The sequence below is a fragment of the Cervus elaphus genome, chromosome 23 (assembly GCF_910594005.1).
Source record: "Cervus elaphus chromosome 23, mCerEla1.1, whole genome shotgun sequence".
NCBI classification, from domain to species: Eukaryota; Metazoa; Chordata; class Mammalia; order Artiodactyla; family Cervidae; genus Cervus; species Cervus elaphus.
The window spans coordinates 76,431,521-76,448,517 of NC_057837.1; the positions used below are offsets into that span (position 1 = coordinate 76,431,521).

At 44.2% G+C, this 16,997-nt stretch overlaps 1 protein-coding gene across 3 annotated transcripts in view; it reads left to right on the forward strand.

Moving 5' to 3' along the window:
- The window catches only part of ARFGEF2 (ADP ribosylation factor guanine nucleotide exchange factor 2), an 81,964-nt gene extending 77,819 nt beyond the window's left edge, over positions 1 to 4,145 (forward strand). For all 3 annotated transcript variants that reach the window (XM_043883004.1, XM_043883005.1, XM_043883006.1), the window contains one exon: positions 468 to 4,145. In XM_043883004.1, the coding sequence (XP_043738939.1) occupies positions 468 to 644 (177 nt within the window). In that variant the 3' untranslated portion in view covers positions 645 to 4,145. The remainder of the gene's footprint in view (positions 1 to 467) is intronic.
- The last annotated feature ends 12,852 nt before the right edge of the window (positions 4,146 to 16,997 follow it).

Genomic DNA, 16,997 nt, shown 5'->3' on the forward strand with positions numbered 1-16,997 from the left:
TTCCTCATTCTTCCAAGGATGGTTACATAACTAGCACCATTCTAGGAGCATTGGCAAGAAGTTGATTCATTATGGACAATGGGTGTCTGAGGTTGTTGAGCTTTTTCTGTCAAAGAACCCCAGTGGAGAAAGGCAGGTTGCTGTTAAACAACTACCTGATTTTCACTGTGGCTTTGTTGGAAGAGAGGGTTGAGGTTGTGAAAGCCTGAATTAGAACTGGAATCTTGATTTACTGAAATGAAAACTCACTTTGGTAGTAAGGCTGTCCCCAGTTTGTGTTTGGCGTTAAATATAACTAAAAGAAGTATTAATTTGCAATTTTTTGCACCTACTTTCCAACAGTGAGGGAAAAAGTGCCAATATTATTTGCAAGAAGTTCCAGGGTGAGATGAATACTTTCGGAAAACCAAGGTCAGAAAAATAGTTCCACGTCTAATTTTCTCTCTCTCCTTCTCTCCCACCTCAAGTTTAAAGCACATGCTTCCATGTACTACCCCTACCTGTGTGAAATTATGCAGTTTGACCTGATTCCTGAGCTCCGAGCCGTTCTGCGGAAGTTCTTCTTGAGGATAGGCGTTGTGTATAAGATATGGATTCCAGAAGAGCCATCACAAGTCCCGGGGAGCCTGTCACCAATCTGGTAGCCCTGGCCCCTGCGGGCACCGCTGCCGCTCTGCAGAACTGTCCCCATGCTGCCCCTGCCTGGCACATCTCGGGAAGGGTCAGACTGCAGAAAGTTGACATCCTGAAGCTAGAGTGGCCTGGGTAAAGATGGTATCGTCAGAGCCCTGGGACTCGGGCGTTGCGGTGTTTCCCCAGTTGACACAGTAGGTGGGGAGTCTGTCTCATCTCTGTCAGTCATTCCTCGTTTCCCATCGAACTGCGTGTCACCTGCCATTGCAGTCGCCGTCACTGTCCTGCAGAGTCCCACGACTGGCTATTCACTCCCGTCAGAGGAAGTCACTCTCCTTGAAAATACTGGACATAGCTGTGTAGGTTCTTGATTACTAGAGTACGTTAATAAAATTTCTTGTAACGGCTAAGTGCCACTTAAAATACGCTGGGTTTTTTGTTGTTTGAGTGTGCTAGAGAAGTTTGAGTGTTTTTGTCAGTTGTGAGTCAACTGTAGTTAGGATAGTTTGGGGAAGGTACAGGGAAAAAAGAGTTCTTTGTTCTTTTTCGCCCGTTTTGTTAATGTCTAGGTGATTTTTAAAGCATTTTTTTAAAAAAAGATATTACTGAGGATTTGACTGAAAGCAGAGCTTAGTAATTAAGTTAGAATTAAGAGCTTGCAAGGTTTAAAAAACAAATGTAGTGCTTCTGGCTCTCCCTGTTTTAGTAACTTGGGGGAGGAAAAGTCTATAGGAAAAAGGAAACGCATGAAGATGACTAGTCTTCCTTGAAGTGTTTGTGGAGGGGGTATTAAAATTTCCAGAATACATTGTCCATCTAATATATGAAGTAGTAACAAAAATGAAGTAGTAATTTAAGAGAGTTAATTTATATTTGAGTAAACCTTTTATTTTTTCCTCGGAATAGTGAACATACCAACAGTTAGTATCTGCTTGGCACAGTCCCCAGCATCGGCCAGCCCTCGAAAGAGAGAGAGAGAGATGGGGGGCGGGTGCTGGGCACCCTGCGTGAGGAGGCCGCTCCTGCGAGCCTCCACGGCCACGTGTCGCGGGTTGAACCCAAGCAGACCTGTGCCGTTGTGAGGCCGGCACAGCTGACTGTGACCTCGGCAGGAGGTGGCAGATGTCCAGTGCTTCCGTTCATTAGAGCCGAGGAGCCGAGTTCTCTGGAAGGGTCAGATTCTGGGGTCCTTACGATGTTGATGATGGTGCAATACTCTTAGCTGCCATAGAACTGAATTGTGCAGCTGTGGAGTGGGCAGACTATGCATACGGCCCAAGGCTGCAAGCAGTCGGTTCGGGCGCTGACTTGATTGGAGTCGGTGAGAAAGAACACAAGCTTCATCTCTGCCCTCACCTTTTGCTCGCCAAGAGCAGCCCTCAGCGTTAGAACCGTTACAGAGGTGTTAAAACATGCAGACGGCTACCGACGCCCTGTAGTCCTGTAAACTGGGTTGTGTTGAGGTCAACTCTGGTGCCTTAGAAGTTAGTCAGTTGGGAACCTAATCTAAAAAAAAAAAAAAATCAGACAGTTTTTCTTTACAGAGAAAGATTTCTGGTGCTTTTGTTTACTAAGACTGATTTCTCACATTTTTCGTGTGTGTTCTACCAGCCTTGAGAAATGTTTGGTTTTGGCCAGCAGTACTCTACCATTTTTTCCCCCCCAAAAGTGTTTTAATTTCTGTACCAAAGAAAAAAAGAGATGTTTAGGTTTTTACGTTATTTACGTCCCTGAGAGAAGAGGGGCTCTGACACTTAGCAGGGAGGGGCAGGGGAGAGTGTTTCACTGTGAAACGTTAGCACATACGACATGCTAGTCCCGGGCTCCGTGACATCCTCACCCTGCAGCGTGGAAGCCACACGCTGACTCCCTCGCTGATTCTGTGGTTCGTCGCAGCCTCAGCAAGTCGGCCGTCCCCATCGACGCCTGCACTAAGGGTGTAAGTGGGGCGCACGCGGGCCCACTCATACATTTTCTGTCCAGCTGCGTCCCTGCGTGGAGATGTTTGCTTCCCCTCTGAGGGTCTCATGGGACATTTTCTTCACTGAATGGGACGGCAAGACTCTGCCCATGTATTCCTGCCTCCTCTTTCATTTCTCCCTCTGCTCACAGCATAGGAAATGTGTAAGTGCATTTTGTTCCTTGCCGAAACATTCAGGTTTGAATTTCTTTTCAGCTGCGTTTTTTAAGAGATTCGATTTTCTGAGTGAGGCATTTGAATTGTACCAGCATGGACCTTTTAAAAACTGGATGTCAAACCATTTAGGGTGATTTTTCTTTTTCTTGTCAGTGGACCGTGACATACAGATGAAAATCCCTTACCTCCAGTAATAAGCCATTCAGCCTAAATTCTCTTTTGTGAATAAATCTATCCCAGCTCACGGTGAACGTGTGCATGCCACACACAAACACCCGTGAAGGGGGTGACCCTGCAGCCCTGGGCCAGCGGCCATTCATTCACAAGGTTACGGAGGAGAGCAACGCGTTTCCAAGGCCTTATTTCTTTCTCAGTTGCTTTAAGTGTTGATTATTTGTGCTGGGTCTCTAGAGGAGCTTCTGTTTGTTACAATACTGCTGCTTTGAGCAATTTTGTTTTTCTTCATTGTCCTTTAGGGAGATCACCAGCTTTGGCATCTTAACAACAAACGCTGGATGGGAAATTTTACTTCTAATAATGCATCTTTAGTCAAATGCAACTTTTTCCTGTCACTCCTCACGTACAACCAAAGAACATACATAATAGGAATTGTTTAATAATATCTGGAAACAACATTTCCTCTGAGAGGTGACTTTTGTACAAAATGCAAAAAAAGAAACTAAAAAAACTAAAATTTCTCATCATTCTTTTGTGATTATGGCTATACACTGAATAGTTATTATAGGAACCTGCTGATAAATGCAGGTATGACCATCGCATTCAGACGTTTGTTGTTATGATGCAAATGGATATTGGTTTAAATAGAAACTGGATCCTCAACTGCATTTTCTGAATTCTGTTCTAATATTTGTGTTAAAAGTAGGCATAGCTTGAACTCATGCGAAATCCTGGAGTTTGCGATCCGCAGCTTTGTAATTTGGGAGACAAAGAAACCAAAGCTGAGTATTTAAAAGAATGACTCTACGTGGAAGTCCTTGCTCTCAAAAAAAGACACTCATCAAAAGTGTAGTTTTTCTCAGTGTTCTGATTTTTAAAAAATTTTATCTTGCATATTTGCCTCAAATATTTCTTTATGTGCAAATGTATGTTTTACCTCCTTAAAAATGCCTAAAAATTAGTTAATAGCTACTTTTGTTTAATCTATACATGATGATTAAGTGCATTTAATATTGGTAATTTAATGAAAAGCATTCCTTGCCCAATGGATGTACACATTTTTGAAAGAATAAGCAGAATTATATAATATGAAATGCTATGTAAAGTTTTCTATGTAAAAATATTATGTATAATACTGTTAAAATAAATATCCCATGCTTTAATCAAGTGGTAAATCAATAAAGTTTTAAAAAGTAAAGCTGCTTTTAATGTAGTAATTAATGTTTATCAAGCCTTTATGCATATCAGACTTGATCATGTATCGGACTTCCCTGATAGCTCAACTGGTAAAGAATCTGCCTGCAATGCAGGAGACCTGGGTTCGATCCGTAGGTTGGGAAGAGCCTCTTGGAGGAGGGCATGGCAACCCACTCCAGTATTCCTGCCTGGAGAGTCCCCATGGACAGAGGAGCCTGGTGGGTCGCAGAGAGTCGGACATGACTGAACGACTAAGCACAGCACAGCATATCAAGTTTTGGGTTTGTTCTTGTGGCAGATATATGCTTGTACTTTTATCAGTTGTTGGTAAAATGTGGCCTTTATGTTTAATTCATAATTATTAATGGGAGAATATTAATTGTGGGTTTTAATTTTTGTAAGTAAAATTCCCCTTTCATCCCCTTCCTCATGAAAGGGGAAAACACCCAGTTATGAGATCATGAGAAGATGATTTCATCTCATTAATTAGTTTGACCCGTGGCTTAGTTTCCAAGAGAAGACCGAAATCTCCTCTTGCTGGCATTGAGGGCAAGATTGCAGAGGAGGACTCCCAGGGAAGCCAACTGGGCATGAGTGGGCGGCCATCCTAAGGTTCACACGGGGAGCCAGCCTAGAAAGCTCGCCTTTCTTGCTTCCAAATGCAGAACCCGTTTTTCTTTTCTGGTTTCACCTCACGGCATGCAGGATCTTAGTTCCCCAGCCAGGGAGCAAACCCACACCCTCTGCTGTGAAAGCACAGAGTCTTAACTGCTGGATCACCAAGGAATTCCCCTGCAGAATCCATTCTGAAATATCTCACGTTGTAAATCATGACTGTAATTAAAATATTGCACTGCTGAAATTGACTTAACACATGGTCATCTTTATTAATTCATTGGTATAAAACATCTTTCTCTGGTACCGCATTTCAGATGCTTCCAGGGAAGAACAAAAGAACAGCCCTTTTGGAAGAGTTCCCCCTGTGTCTCCCACATCTGCTTGCAATGTGGGTACCCGGGTTCGATCCCTGGGTCAGGAAGATCCTCTGGAGAAGGAAATGGCAACCCACTCCAGTATTCTTGCCTGGAGAATTCCATGGACGGAGGAACCTCGTAGGCTACAGTCCATGGGGTCACAAAGATTCGGACATGACTGAGTGATTCACTTTCACTTTTCACTTTCTTTTCTTTTTGGAAAAGGTTTCTGAAGAGTCTTTTTATCTCTACAGAGCAGATCTGCCTGAGTTTTATCTAGAGCACTGGTTTTCAACCTGCTGCCAACCAGTGGTTTTCAGTTCTGCCCCCAACACTTGGCAATGTCTGCAGACATGTTGGGTTGTCCCATGTCTGGGTGGGGGTGGCTGTGAGTAGAGGCCAGGGATGCTGCTTAACAGCCCCCCACTCCCACCCACAAGCTGGGGGCAGGAGTGGGGACTGTAGTGTCAGTGGTGCCAAGGTTTAAATACCCTGAACTAAAGTGACTTCCTCTGAGTAACAGAGCTCCTTCAGCTTGTACTGTAGGACCCGAAAGTCCGCTGCGGCAGATAGTTTCAGCTTGGCCTTCCTGTTAAAGTCTCTTTTGCTCACCCCCATGTGGAGGGCATGCTAAGGTCACTGTCTTATTTCAGGTTACTAATTTAAGCATTTTGAAAGGCAATTTCAGCATTACACTGCATTTTGTACCCTAACAGACTGGTGCACATTTTAGGCAAAAGTACATTTCCTTTTTCAGAGGACCAGAGTGGTTGCCTTCCCTGGAATTTTTGTAAACCTGTGTAACATGCCCATTGTCTAGGTTTTGTTGCTGTTCAGTCACTAAGTCGTGTCTGACTCCTTGTGACCCCATGGACTGCAATACACCAGACTTTGTGTCCTTCCTATCTTCCAGAGCTTGCTCAAACTCATGTCCACTGAGGATGATGCCACTCAACCATCTCATCCTCTGTCATCCCCTTCTCCTTCCGTCTTCAATCTTTCCCAACATCAGGGTCTTTTCCAACTAGACGGCTCTTCATATCAGATGGCCAAAGTATTGGAGCTTCAGCTTCAGCATCAGTCATTTCAGTGAGTATTCAGGGTTGATTTCCTTTAAGGTTAACTGGTTTGATCTCCTTGGAGTCCAAGGGATTCTGAAGAGTCTTCTCCAAGACCACAGTTCGAAAGCATCAATTCTTTGGTGCTCAGCTTTCTTTATAGTCCAACTCTCACACCCATACATGACTGCTAGAAAAACCATAGCTTTGACTATGCGGACCTTTGCTGGCAAAGTGATGTCTCTGTTTTTTAATACACTGTCTAGGTTGGTCATAGCTTTTCTTCCAAGCTGCAGTCATCATCTGCAGTGATTTTGGAGCCCAAGAAAATGAAAAGAAATCTAAATTGTCCTTGGGTTGGTGATTTGTGTCACATCTTAGGAACGTCCAGCTTAGTAAATGCAGTTGCATACCGACAGCAAGAGGAGAAGTAATGAGGACTCTGTAAGGATTCTGGAAAAAATGATTTTAGTATTTTTTTTTAATGCCTCTTTCCAGACACAAGCCAACCTTATCTGGTGTTCAACTGAAGACTGAGCTTTTGAGGATAATTTTATATAATAGTCAATTTTCATCTTTCCCAGAGACTCCTAATCTTCACATGAAGCTTCTATAGCTTCCTCTCCTTTAACCTAATTCAGATTTGCTTAAAGAATTTATCTTGAGTTATGTCCAGGAAATACTCATGTGTTCTAATAAACTTCTTAGCTTGAGTAAATTTGGGCTTAAATAATGGCATATTGAATACCTTCTCCAGAGTCCATGGGTTTCTGAAAAAAACCAAGCTGTGTAGGAGAGGCCAGTGGTCAGATCATGGAAGCTGGAAGGAAGAACTTTTTGTACAGAAGGATTTGTTGTGTGAACTTTCTACCCTGAGGGGGTAGCGGCATTAGATGAGGACACAGGCCGTGAGAGGCTGGATCGCACGGCAGGAACACGGCGGAGCTGGGACTCTGGCCCAGACTCTGTCTTCAGAGCACACACACACTACCCACTGTGCCCGTTCTGAGGGGCGAGGTGCGAAGCCCGGCAGGGCATCCCACAGAACACAGTCCTGGTCTCAGGAGCTTATTTGCCAAGGACCCTGTGTGTAAGTTGGACGCTTGGGTATTACAAACACCTGCGTTAGAAACCACTGTTGTCAGATCTCTTACACTGCCTTCGTAGGGCTGTACCCTCAGACTCTTTCCTGACCAGCACAGACGTTCAGAAGTCAAGGAAAGAAACAGCGACTAGCAGAGAAAACATGAGAGGAAGCGAGCAGGTGCCGAGGCTGGGCCAGTAAGCCTTCGTGGTCTGTGCCTTCATTTTTCCACTTCAGTGCACACCTTTAAAAGTCACCAGTTCATAAATGCTGGAGAGGGCGTGGAGAACGATATGGAGCTTCCTTTAAAAAAACTAAAGATAGAATTACCACACGATCCAGCAGTCCCACTCCTGGGCATATATCCAGAAAAGACAAAAATTCTAATTCGAAAAGATACTTGCACCCCAGTGATCATAGCAGCACAATCTCTAATAGCCAAGACATGGAACCAACCTATGTGTCTATCAACAGTTGAATGGATAAAGAAGATGTGGTATGCTGTTTGTTGTTTTTTGGGTTTTTTTTTTTTTTTTTTTTTTTGCTGTTTGTTGTTTAATCACTCAGTCGTGTCCAACTCTTTGCAACCCCATGGACTGTAGCCCACCAGGCTCCTCTGTCCACGAGATTTCCCAAGCAAGCATACTGGAGCAGGTTGCCATTTCCTTCTCCAGTTCTTCCTAATCCAGGGATTGAACCTGGGTCTCCTGAGTGTCTCCTGCAGATGGATTCTTCCCCAGATGAGCCACTGGGGAAGCTGGGTAAAGAAGGTGTGGTATACACACACACACACGGGAATATTACTCAGCCATTAAAAAGAATGAAATAATGCCATTTGCAGCAACATGGATGAGCCTAGAGATTATCATACCAAATGAAGTAATAAACTTACAGTTATCAAAAGGGAAAGGAAAGGGGAAGAAGGGATAATTTAGGAGTTTGGGATTAACATATACACTACTGTATATAAAACATGAAACAAGGACCTACTGTATAGCACATGGAACTATATTCAATATCTTTTAATTACTTATAATGGAAAAGAATCTGAAAATATATATATATATACATGAATCACTTTGCTATACACGTGAAACTCACACTATATTGTGAATCAACTGTGAAAGTGAAAGTGAGAGTCACTCAGTCGTGTCTGACTCTTTGTGACCCCATGGACTGTACAGTCCGTGGAATTCTCCAGGCCAGAATACTGGCGTGGGTAGTCATTCCCTTCTCCAGGGGATCTTCCCAACCCAGGGATCGAACCCAGGTCTCCCGCATTGCAGGTGGATTCTTTACCAGCTGAGCCACCAGGAAAGCCTGTATACTTCAATTGTTTCTTTCTTTTTTTTTTTTGAAGGCACAAATTTGTGACTTCTTTGGAGTTGCACACTTGCTCCTACCTCAGAGCCTTTGCTCCTGTTGTTTCTCTTCCTGGATGTGTTTTCTCTGGACTGCTTCATGGCTAGTTCCTCCTCCTGGATTCCAACTCAAAAGCTAACTTCTTGAAAAAAAACAGAACCTCGCCTCCTGTTTGACTCCCTAGTTCCTGTCTGCATCCCTCACCTCCACTGCATCTCCCCCCTCCCTCTTTTTTGGCCATACTGCATAGCAGGGAATTCCCTCCACCTGCAGCCTTGATGGTCCCTTCAGTCCCTCCCTGAGCAGGGACCTCACATGAGGGAAGGGCTATTTAATGCACTGGAAAGTGACATGAAAGTCACTCAGTCGTGTCCGACTCTTTGCGACCCCCGTGGACTGTACAGTCCATGGAATTCTCCAGGCCAGAGTATTGGCGTGGGTAGGGTAGCCTTTCCCTTCTCCAGGTGATCTTCCCACCCCAGGGCTGGAGAGGAGACAAATGGATATAGCTCACTGGGGCGCTGGCTCCAGAGGGCCACCAGAGCCCACTGCTGACATCTAGTGGCTCTGGGGCAGAAATGCAACCGCCATGGACTCGGAGTTGTCCCTAAGTCGTTTCCCACTCTTTGCAACCCCATGAACCGCAGCACACCAGGCTTCCCTGTCCTTCATTATCTCCTGGAGTTTGCGCAGACTCATGTCTATTGAGTTGGTGATGCCAGCCAACCATCTCATCCTCTGTTGCCCCCTATTGCCCTCAATCTTTCCCAGCATCAGGGTCTTTTCCTTTTCCATTGAGTCGGCTCTTCACATCAGGTGGCCAAATTATTGGAGCTTCAGCTTTAGCATCAGTCTTTCCAATGAATATTTGGGGTTGATTTCCTTTAAGATTGACTGATTTGATCTCCTTGCTGTCCAAGGGATTCTCAAGAGTCTTCTCCAGAATCAGTTTGAAAGCATCAATTCTTGGGCGATCAGCCTTCTTTATGGTCCAACACTCACATCTATACATGACTACTGGAAAAACCAAAGCTTTGACTATACGCATCCAGAAAGTCTAAATATTTCAAAGTTAAATATCAAGCTATGAGCATTTGAATAAAACTTATCCTAACCTCCTTCCCTGATCCTGGGAAAGGTTGAAGGCAGGAGGAGAAGGGGACGAGAGAGGATGAGATGGTTGGATGGCATCACCGACTAGACGGACATGAGTTTGAGTAGGCTCTGGGAGTTGGTGATGGGCAGGGAAGCCTGGCATGCTGCAGTCCATGGGGTCGCGAAGAGTCGGACATGACTGAGCAAATGAACTGAACTGAACTGAACCTCCTTCCTCGATAAATACTTTTACAATACCTGCAAGTCTTGGTTCAAAGGTTGCATTTTCAGGCTCCCCAGCATTCCATGCCAGAACAGAGCAGCGCGGGGAGAACTGGCCTGTGTCCTGCACCCTGCCTCCTCAAGCTGCAGGCAGCACCGCAGGGCTTTGAACATCTGTGTGGACACTCAGCTCTGTCCAAACCCGCTGCAAACTCGTTTGCCTCCGTCACACTTCCAGCTTTGGGGCGCTCCCATTGGCTGTACATTTGCTCTCAGAACTGACCCAGGCAAGAGATTTCTACAGATCTTGGAGAAGGACTCGGGGCCGAGGGGTGGGGACTTCCAGGGTGCTGGGCGACTGGAACATGATCCAAACGGGGATGGCACAGGTTCTGGGTGAGCATAGAAACTCCCCCGTTTGGTCCGTGGACAGGGAGTGGTTGGAGGAGGGCCAGTGGGGAGCCCTCTAAAATACAGGGGCCAAGACAAGGGTCCGAAGGCTTGCCCAGGTCTAAAGCAGCACCACCCGAGAAAAACTGAGGGCTGGGACAATGGGAGGCCATCAAGAATACTCCTCTGGGACTTCCCTGGCATCCAGTGGTTAAGACTTAACCTTCCAATGCAGGGAGTGCAGGTTCAATCCCTGGTCAGGAAGCTAAGATCCCACATGCCTCTCAGTCAAAACATAAAACAGAAGCAATATTGTAATAAATTCCATCAATACTTCAAAAATGGTCCACATCAAAAAACATCTCTTTTTTTTTTCAAACTTTAAACTTTTTATTTTGTATTGGGGTATAGCCGATTAACAATGTGGTGATAGTTTGAGGTGAACAGTGAAGGGACTCAGCCATACATGTGTATGTATCCATTCTCCCCCAAACCCCCACCCATCCAAGCTGCCATATAACATCTAGTAGAGTTCCCTGTGCTATACAATAGGCCCTTGTTGATGGTATCCGTTTTGAATATAGCAGGGTGTACATGACCTTCCCAAACTCCCTAACTATTAAGATCCCTCCCCTACCCCTGGCAACCATAAATTCATTTTCTAAGTCTGTGACTCTCTATTTTCTAAGTAAGTTCATTTGTATCATTTCTTTTTAGATTCCACATATAAGGGGTGTGCTTGCTGTTGTCTTTCAGTCATCAAGTCATGTTGGACTCTTCACAACCCCATGGACTGCAGCATGCCAAGGCATGTGGTATGATATTTGAAAAAAAAACATACTTCAACTGCGCAAAGGCTAATAGAGTTCTGCCAAGAGAACGCACTGGTCATAGCAAACACCCTCTTCCAACAACACAGAAGACTCTACACATGGACATCACCAGATAGATGGTCGACACCGAAATCAGATTGATTATATTCTTTGCAGTCAAAGATGGAGAAGCTCTATACAGTCAGCAAAAACAAGACTGGAAGCTGACTGTGGCTCAGATCATGAAATCCTTATTGCCAAATTCAGACTTAAATTGAAGAAAATGGAGAAAACCACTAGACCATTCAGGTATGACCTAAATCAAATCCCTTATGACTATACAGTGGAAGTGAGAAATAGATTTAAGGGGCTAGATCTGATAGACAGAGAGCCTGATGAACTATGGACGGAGGTTTGTGACACTGTACAGGAGACAGGAATCAAGACCATCCCCAAGAAAAAGAAATGCAAGAAAGCAAAATGGCTGTCTGAGGAGGCCTTACAAATAGCTGTGAAAAGACTGGAAGCAAAAAACAAGGGAGAAAAGAAAAGATATTCCCATTTGAATGCAGAGTTCCAAAGAATAGCAAGGAGAGATAAGAAAGCCTTCCTCAGCTGTCAATGCAAAGAAATAGAGGAAAACAATAGAATGGGAAAGGCTAGAGGTCTCTTCAAGAAAATTAGAGATGCCAAGGGAACATTTCATGCAAAGATGGGCTCAATAAAGGACAGAAATGGTAGGGACCTAACAGAAGCAGAAGATATTAAGAAGAGGTGGCAAGAATACACAGAAGAACTATACAAAAAAGATCTTCACAACCCAGATAATCACGATGGTGTGATCACTCACCTACAGCCAGACATCCTGGAATGTGAAGTCAAGTGAGCCTTAGGAAGCATCACTACGAAGGTCATGGAATTCCAGTTGAGCTACTTCAAATCCTGAAAGATGACGCTGTGAAAGTATGCACTCAATATGCTAGCAAATTTAGAAAACTCAGCAGTGGCCACAGGACTGGAAAAGGTCAGTTTCCATTCCAATCCCAAAGAAAGGCAATGCCAAAGAATGCTCAAACTACCGCACAATTGCACTCATCTCACACGCTAGTAAAGTAATGCTTAAAATTCTCCAAGCCAGGCTTCAGCAATACGTGAACCGTGAACTTCCAGTTGTTCAAGCTGGTTTTAGAAAAGGCAGAGGAACCAGAGATCAAATTGCCAATATCCACTGGATCATCAAAAAAGCAAGAGAGTTCCAGAAAAACATCTATTTCTGCTTTATTGACTATGACAAAGCCTTTGACTGTGTGGATCACAATAAACTGTGGAAAATTCTTAAAGAGATGGGAATACCAGACCACCTGACCTGCCTCTTGAGAAACCTGTATGGAGGTCAGGAAGCAACAGAACTGGACACAGAACAACAGACTGGTTCCAAATAGGAAAAGGAGTACATCAAGGCCGTATATTGTCACCCTGCTTATTTAACTTATATGCAGAGTACAGCATGAGAAACGCTGGGCTGGAGGAAGCACAAGCTGGAATCAAGATTGCCAGGAGAAATATCAATAACCTCAGATATGCAGATGACACCACCCTTATGGCAGAAAGTGAAGAACTAAAGAGCCTCTTGATGAAAGTGAAAGAGGAGAGTGAAAAAGTTGGCTTAAAGCTCAACATTCAGAAAACTAAGATCATGGCATCTGGTCCATCACTTCATGGCAAATAGATGGGGAAACAGTGGACACAGTGGCTGACTATTTTTTTGGGCTCCAAAATCACTGCAGGTGGTGATTGCAGACATGAAATTAAAAGATGCTTACTCCTTGAAAGGAAAGTTATGACCAACCTAGACAGCATATTAAAAAGCTGACACATTACTTTGCCAACAAAGGTCTGTCTAGTCAAGGCTATGGTTTTTCCAGTAGTCATGTATGGATGTGAGAGTTGGACTATAAAGAAAGCTGAGCGCTGAAGAATTAATGCTTTTGAACTGTGGTACTGGAGAAGAGTCTTGAGAGTCCCTTGGACTGCAAGGAGATCCAAACAGTCCATCCTAAAGGAGATCAGTCCTGGGTGTTCATTGGAAGGACTGATGTTGAAGCTGAAACTCCAATACTCTGGCCACCTGATGTGAAGAGCTGACTCATTGGAAAAGACCCTGATGCTGGGAAAGATTGAGGGTAGAAGCAGAAGGAGACGACAGAGGATGAGATAATTGGATGGCATCACCAACTCGATGGACATGGGTTTGGGTGGACTCCGGGAGTTGGTGATGGACAGGGAGGTGTGGCGTGCTGCGGTTCGTGGGGTCACAAAGAGTCAGACACAACTGAGCAACTGAACTGAACTGAACTGAATTGATCATAAGAAATGGTCGTAACAGTTAACACTGTCGGGTACTGTTTCCCAGTTGCTTTTTCATGGGCTTCATACATATCATTTCTTCATACATGTCATTCTTTATCTTTACAACCACCCTAAGAGGAAGAATCATATTATTACCCCTATTTTAGAGATTAGGCAACCAAGTTATAAGTAACTTACTCAGTGTTACACAGATGGCATTGGGGTCTTAACCTGGGTAGTCTGGCTCAAGTTCACGCTCTTAACTAGTATGATATACAGAAGGATGAAAGAATTCTGGCAATAAAGAGATGCTGAAAAGTATGTCCATTATATCTCAGTAAAACTGGGAGAGGAGAAGACCCAGGAAATTGTTACAGAAAGAAAGCAGGTCCAACAGTATTGATATCAGACAAGATTGAATTGGAAGAGGAAAGCTTTGAAAGGGCCAAAGAGGACTATTTCACATTATAAGATGATAAACATCATCAAGAAGAAACAGCAGGAACCCTTTATTGACCTAATAGCTTCAAAATATAAATCAGAAGCTGACTGAAGTACCCATTAACAATGACAAAATCAGAATCACGATAGGAGACTCATATGCCTCTCAGAGAACATTAATAAAGAATATTTTTAAAATAAGAACATAAAGAACTTAAATATTCAGTAAATTACCTGCAGCTAATGTCCTACCATGGCCACAGGACTGTAAAAGGTCAGTTTTCTTTCCAGTCCCAAAGAAAGGCAATGCCAAAGAATACTCAAACTACCGCACAATTACAGTCATCTCACACGTTAGTAAAGTAATGCTCAACATTCTCCAAGCCAGGCTTCAACAGTATGTGAACCGTGAACTTACAGATGTTCAAGCTGGATTTAGAAAAGGCAGAGGAACCAGAGATCAAATTGCAAACAGCCATTGGATCATTGAAAAAGCAAGAGAGTTCCAGAGAAACATCTACTTCGCTTTATTGACTATGCCAAAGCCTTTGATTGTGTGGACTACAACAAACTCTGGAAAATTCTTAAAGAGATGAGAATATCAGACCACCTGACCTGCCTCTTGAGAAATCTGTTTGCAGGTCAGGAAACAACAGTTAGTACTGGACATGGAACAACAGACTTGGTTCCCAATAGGGAAAGGAGTACGTCAAAGCTGTATGTTGTCACCTTGATCATTTAACTTTTATTCAGAGTACATCATGAAAAAGGCTGGGCTGGATGAAGCACAAGCTGGAATCAAGATTGCTGGGAGAGATATCAATAACTTCGGTTATGCAGATGACACCATCCTTATGGCAGAAAACAAAGAACTAAAGAGCCTCTTGATGAAAGTGAAAAAGGAGAGTGAAAAAGTTGACTTAAAACTCAACATTCAGAAAACTAAGATCATGGCATCTGGTCCATCACTTCATGGCAAATATATGGGAAACAGTGGAAACAGTGGCTGACTTTATTTTTCTGGGCTCCAAAATCACTGCAGATGGTGATTGCAGCCATGAAATTAAAAGATGCTTGCTCCTTGGAAGAAAAGCTATGACCAACCTAGACAGCATATTAAAAAGCTGACACATTACTTTGCCAACAAAGGTCCGTCTAGTTCAAGCTCTGGTTTTTCCAGTAGTCATGTATGGATGTGAGAGTTGGACTATAAAGAAAGCTGAGCGCTGAAGAATTGATGCTTTTAAACTGTGGTGTTGGAGAAGACTCTTGAGAGTCCCTTGGACTGCAAGGAGATCCAACCAGTCCATCCTAAAGGAGATCAGTCCTGGGTGTTCATTGGAAGGACTGATGCTGAAGCTGAAACTCCAATACTTTGGCCACCTGATGTGAAGAACTGACTCAGTGGAAAAGATCCTATGCTGGGAAAGATTGAAGGCAAGAGGAGAAGGGGATGACAGAGGATGAGATGGTTGGATGGTATCACCAACTTAAAGGACATGGGTTTGAGCAAGCTCTGGGAGTTGGTGATGGACAGGGAGGCCTGGCGTGCTGTAATCCATGGGGTTGCAAAGATTCAGACACTACTCAGTGGCTGAACTGAACTGAACATCCTACCTGGGCTTCCCTGGTGCCTCAGTGGTAAAGAATCCACCTGCAATGCAGGATATGCGGGTTCCATCCCTGGGTCAGGAAGCTCCCCTGGAGAAGGAAATGGCAACTCACTCCAGTATTCTTGTCAGGAAAATCCCATGGACAGAGGAGCCCGGCGGACTGTAGTCCATGGGGCCGCAAAAGAGTCAGACATGACTTAGCAACTAAACAACGTCCTAATTAGTGAAAGACCAAAGTCTGTTTGTACCATGTGAATTTTCCACCATGTGCCCAAGAAAGAAAGTTGCCTTCATTAAAAAAAAAAAGTGAGAGAGACTTCCCTGGTGGCACAATGGTTGACTCCCCTCTTCCACTGCAGAGGGCACAGGTTCAGTCCCTGGTGAGGGAACTAAGATCCCACATGCCATGCAGCACACCAAAAGAAAAAAGACGCCAACATTAAAAATAGAATCAATAAAATAAAAGGTAAGAAGCAATCAGACCTGTCTCAAATTTAGATATCAACACTCTTCTGGATCTCAGCTGGACTTTTAAAAGTGAGACAAAACCAAACTTAGACTTGTTTTCCAAGCACAGTCAGATGTGTCCATGCCTTTCTGAATCCAAATCAAATGTGTCTTCCACTTTCAGAAAGTCTTTCCATACAGTATATATATACTATTTCATCAGGATTTGGAAAGAAAGAAGACTACATGCATACTGACTTCTTGCTCCTAAAAATGACTGAATTGTTTTCTTTGGTTTTCAACACAGCAGCAGTTGTAGCAAACCTAAGAGTGTGTGCATGTGGTCAGCGAGCAGGATGGGAATTTCCAGGGAATCTTCATGGGTCGCCCAGGCCCCACAGGGAGTGGAGAGGGAGGACACGAAGCCTTTCCATGGCCCTCACCTGCGTGGTTCCTCGGGCTGCTAAGGGCAAAGGGAGGTGGCCCCGCCGGAGCCACGTCCACAGACATGATAAAAGTGGCACAGCCTATGGGCTTCCTACTTGTGTGCTAAGTCTCCTCAGTTGTGACCGACTCTTTGTGACCCCCATGGACTGTAGCCCACCAGGCTCCTCTGACCATGGGATTCTCCTGGAAGAATACTGGAGTGGGTTGCCATGCCCTTCTCCAGGGGATCTTCCTGACCCAGGGATTGAACCTGAGTCTCCAGCATTGGCAGGTGGGTTCTTTACCATTGGCACCACCTGGGAAGCCTGGGGCTCCCTACAAAACCTGGTACTCATGCTAGACAGACACAAGACACCAGCCAGCTTCCTTCCTGATTGGCTTTCAGGGATGAAAAACTGTTAAGTCATCAGGATTGCTCTCACCCGTACTAGAGGAAAATGTCCAGAAAAGCAGACTAACATGACCAAGATGATTGCTTGTACTACTGCTGCAATTGTAGAAATACATCTTTTCCACCAGTGTTCTAATAAAGTACACCTTTCGCAATGGACTTCACCTA